Consider the following 5,000-nt stretch of genomic DNA (forward strand, 5'->3'; position numbering starts at 1 on the left):
CAACAGATTTCTCGGATGCTGCCTTTTCGTCGATCGCTGATTGTGGACGTGATGAATCCTTTTCACTGGCCGCAGAAGCTGGTCGAGATGCATCCTTCGCGTCAGCCTTCAGATCAACAGACTTCTCAGATGCTGCCTTTTCGTCGATCGCTGATTGTGGACGTGATGCATCCTTTTCACTGGCCGCAGAAGCTGGGCGAGATGCATCCTTCGCGTCAGCCTTCAGATCAACAGACTTCTCAGATGCGGCCTTATCGTCGATTGCTGATTGTGGACGTGATGCATCCTTTTCACTGGCCGCAGAAGCTGGTCGAGACTCGTCCTTAGTCTCGGCCTTCAGATCAACAGATTTCTCGGATGCTGCCTTCTCGTCGATCGCTGATTGTGGACGTGATTCATCCTTTTCACTGGCCGCAGAAGCTGGTCGAGATGCATCCTTCGCGTCAGCCTTCAGATCAACAGATTTCTCGGATGCTGCCTTCTCATCGATCGCTGATTGTGGTCGTGATGCATCCTTTTCACTGGCCGCAGAAGCTGGTCGAGATGCATCCTTCGCGTCAGCCTTCAGATCAACAGATTTCTCGGATGCTGCCTTTTCGTCGATCGCTGATTGTGGACGTGATGCATCCTTTTCACTGGCCGCAGAAGCTGGTCGAGATGCATCCTTCGCGTCAGCTTTCAGATCAACAGACTTATCAGATGCTGCCTTCTCATCGATCGCTGATTGTGGACGTGATCCATCCTTTTCACTGGCCGCAGAAGCTGGTCGAGATGCATCCTTCGCGTCAGCCTTCAGATCAACAGACTTCTCAGATGCTGCCTTTTCGTCGATCGCTGATTGTGGTCGTGATGCATCCTTTTCACTGGCCGCAGAAGCTGGGCGAGATGCATCCTTCGCGTCAGCCTTCAGATCAACAGACTTCTCAGATGCTGCCTTTTCGTCGATCGCTGATTGTGGACGTGATGCATCCTTTTCACTGGCCGCAGAAGCTGGGCGAGATGCATCCTTAGCGTCAGCCTTCAGATCAACAGACTTCTCAGATGCGGCCTTATCGTCGATTGCTGATTGTGGACGTGATGCATCCTTTTCACTGGCCGCAGAAGCTGGGCGAGACTCGTCCTTAGTCTCGGCCTTCAGATCAACAGATTTCTCGGATGCGGCCTTCTCGTCGATCGCTGATTGTGGACGTGATTCATCCTTTTCACTGGCCGCAGAAGCTGGTCGAGATGCATCCTTCGCGTCAGCCTTCAGATCAACAGATTTCTCAGATGCTGCCTTCTCGTCGATCGCTGATTGTGGTCGTGATGCATCCTTTTCACTGGCCGCAGAAGCTGGTCGAGATGCATCCTTCGCGTCAGCCTTCAGATCAACAGATTTCTCAGATGCTGCCTTCTCATCGGTCGCTGATTGTGGACGTGATCCATCCTTTTCACTGGCCGCAGAAGCTGGGCGAGACTCGTCCTTAGTCTCGGCCTTCAGATCAACAGACTTCTCAGATGCTGCCTTCTCGTCGATCGCTGATTGTGGACGTGATACATCCTTTTCACTGGCCGCAGAAGCTGGTCGAGATGCATCCTTCGCGTCAGCCTTCAGATCAACAGATTTCTCAGATGCTGCCTTCTCGTCGATCGCTGATTGTGGTCGTGATGCATCCTTTTCACTGGCCGCAGAAGCTGGTCGAGATGCATCCTTCGCGTCAGCTTTCAGATCAACAGACTTATCAGATGCTGCCTTCTCATCGATCGCTGATTGTGGTCGTGATGCATCCTTTTCACTGGCCGCAGAAGCTGGTCGAGATGCATCCTTCGCGTCAGCCTTCAGATCAACAGACTTCTCAGATGCTGCCTTTTCGTCGATCGCAGATTGTGGACGTGATGCATCCTTTTCACTGGCCGCAGAAGCTGGGCGAGACTCGTCCTTAGTCTCGGCCTTCAGATCAACAGACTTCTCAGATGCGGCCTTATCGTCGATCGCTGATTGTGGTCGCGATGCATCCTTTTCACTGGCCGCAGAAGCTGGTCGAGATGCATCCTTCGCGTCAGCCTTCAGATCAACAGACTTCTCAGATGCTGCCTTTTCGTCGATCGCTGATTGTGGACGTGATGCATCCTTTTCACTGGCCGCAGAAGCTGGGCGAGATGCATCCTTCGCGTCAGCCTTCAGATCAACAGACTTCTCAGATGCGGCCTTATCGTCGATTGCTGATTGTGGACGTGATGCATCCTTTTCACTGGCCGCAGAAGCTGGGCGAGACTCGTCCTTAGTCTCGGCCTTCAGATCAACAGATTTCTCGGATGCTGCTTTTTCGTCGATCGCTGATTGTGGACGTGATGAATCCTTTTCACTGGCCGCAGAAGCTGGGCGGGACTCGTCCTTAGTCTCGGCCTTCAGATCAACAGACTTCTCGGATGCGGCCTTTTCATCGATCGCTGATTGTGGACGTGATGCATCCTTTTCACTGGCCGCAGAAGCTGGTCGAGATGCATCCTTCGCGTCAGCTTTCAGATCAACAGACTTCTCAGATGCTGCCTTTTCGTCGATCGCTGATTGTGGTCGTGATGCATCCTTTTCACTGGCCGCAGAAGCTGGTCGAGATGCATCCTTCGCGTCAGCCTTCAGATCAACAGACTTCTCAGATGCTGCCTTTTCGTCGATCGCTGATTGTGGTCGTGATGCATCCTTTTCACTGGCCGCAGAAGCTGGTCGAGATGCATCCTTCGCGTCAGCTTTCAGATCAACAGACTTCTCAGATGCTGCCTTTTCGTCGATCGCTGATTGTGGTCGTGATGCATCCTTTTCACTGGCCGCAGAAGCTGGGCGAGACTCGTCCTTAGTCTCGGCCTTCAGATCAACAGACTTCTCGGATGCGGCCTTTTCATCGATCGCTGATTGTGGACGTGATGCATCCTTTTCACTGGCCGCAGAAGCTGGTCGAGATGCATCCTTCGCGTCAGCTATCAGATCAACAGACTTCTCAGATGCTGCCTTTTCGTCGATCGCTGATTGTGGTCGCGATGCATCCTTTTCACTGGCCGCAGAAGCTGGTCGAGATGCATCCTTCGCGTCAGCTTTCAGATCAACAGACTTCTCAGATGCTGCCTTTTCGTCGATCGCTGATTGTGGTCGTGATGCATCCTTTTCACTGGCCGCAGAAGCTGGGCGAGACTCGTCCTTAGTCTCGGCCTTCAGATCAACAGACTTCTCGGATGCGGCCTTTTCATCGATCGCTGATTGTGGTCGTGATGCATCCTTTTCACTGGCCGCAGAAGCTGGGCGAGACTCGTCCTTAGTCTCGGCCTTCAGATCAACAGACTTCTCGGATGCGGCCTTTTCATCGATCGCTGATTGTGGACGTGATGCATCCTTTTCACTGGCCGCAGAAGCTGGTCGAGATGCATCCTTCGCGTCAGCTTTCAGATCAACAGACTTCTCAGATGCTGCCTTTTCGTCGATCGCTGATTGTGGTCGTGATGCATCCTTTTCACTGGCCGCAGAAGCTGGGCGAGACTCGTCCTTAGTCGCGGCCTTCAGATCAACAGATTTCTCGGATGCTGCCTTCTCGTCGATCGCTGATTGTGGACGTGATGCATCCTTTTCACTGGCCGCAGAAGCTGGTCGAGATGCATCCTTCGCGTCAGCTTTCAGATCAACAGACTTCTCAGATGCTGCCTTTTCGTCGATCGCTGATTGTGGTCGCGATGCATCCTTTTCACTGGCCGCAGAAGCTGGTCGAGATGCATCCTTCGCGTCGGCTTTCAGATCAACAGACTTCTCAGATGCTGCCTTTTCGTCGATCCCTGATTGTGGACGTGATGAATCCTTTTCACTGGCCGCAGAAGCTGGGCGAGACTCGTCCTTAGTCTCGGCCTTCAGATCAACAGACTTCTCGGATGCGGCCTTTTCATCGATCGCTGATTGTGGACGTGATGCATCCTTTTCACTGGCCGCAGAAGCTGGTCGAGATGCATCCTTCGCGTCAGCTTTCAGATCAACAGACTTCTCAGATGCTGCCTTTTCGTCGATCGCTGATTGTGGTCGCGATGCATCCTTTTCACTGGCCGCAGAAGCTGGTCGAGATGCATCCTTCGCGTCGGCTTTCAGATCAACAGACTTCTCAGATGCTGCCTTTTCGTCGATCCCTGATTGTGGACGTGATGAATCCTTTTCACTGGCCGCAGAAGCTGGGCGAGACTCGTCCTTAGTCTCGGCCTTCAGATCAACAGACTTCTCGGATGCGGCCTTTTCATCGATCGCTGATTGTGGACGTGATGCATCCTTTTCACTGGCCGCAGAAGCTGGTCGAGATGCATCCTTCGCGTCAGCTTTCAGATCAACAGACTTCTCAAATGCTGCCTTCTCGTCGATCGCTGATTGTGGACGTGATTCATCCTTTTCACTGGCCGCAGAAGCTGGTCGAGATGCATCCTTCGCGTCAGCTTTCAGATCAGTTTCTTGTTTTTCTTTGGTAGTTTCAATAGATTGAATTTGATTGCCTTGAATAATTTTTTCTAGAGGTTCTTTTTCAGAAACTGTCTTTTGACTTGTCACTGATTCTGGACTGGACAATTCTTTAATTTTAATTTCATCGGAGAATACCTCCGCACCATGCTCATCTCGTTCATCAGATTCCTTTAGAAAGTCGGCAACTGATTTTAGGTCCGCAGAATCTTCCTTTAGATCGCTGATATGGCTAGAGATAGAATGTGCACGAGATGAATCGCGACACTCATCGACAAAAGAGCTCTCGTCCTTGGTGTAATCACGCTCGCTGAAGGTACTGATAGCTGATTCGCGTCTTGTATCATCAATGTGATCATACTGTTCCGCCAACGATTCCTTGCGGATATCAGTCAACACTGTAGACAGCTCTGGTGTTTTTTTCAATGTGTCCAGTGCGGGAACAACCTTTTCTGGCAGCTCATGTTTATCCTTCTCTTCGATCGATGTTGGAGAAGTTTTCAAATCTGGTGATGATTTACCGGAAGATGCCGGACTTCCT

At 51.6% G+C, this 5,000-nt stretch overlaps 1 protein-coding gene across 1 annotated transcript in view; it reads right to left on the reverse strand.

The window, feature by feature from the left end:
- The window catches only part of LOC126581334 (microtubule-associated protein futsch), a 45,673-nt gene that overhangs the window by 10,540 nt on the left and 30,133 nt on the right, over nucleotides 1-5,000 (reverse strand). Inside the window, exon 6 of the mRNA XM_050244910.1 lies at nucleotides 1-5,000. This exon is cut by the window's left edge and continues 4,974 nt beyond it; it is cut by the window's right edge and continues 5,302 nt beyond it. Coding sequence (XP_050100867.1) covers nucleotides 1-5,000 — 5,000 coding nt within the window.

Source organism: Anopheles aquasalis, chromosome 2 (genome assembly GCF_943734665.1).
Source record: "Anopheles aquasalis chromosome 2, idAnoAquaMG_Q_19, whole genome shotgun sequence".
NCBI lineage: Eukaryota > Metazoa > Arthropoda > Insecta > Diptera > Culicidae > Anopheles > Anopheles aquasalis.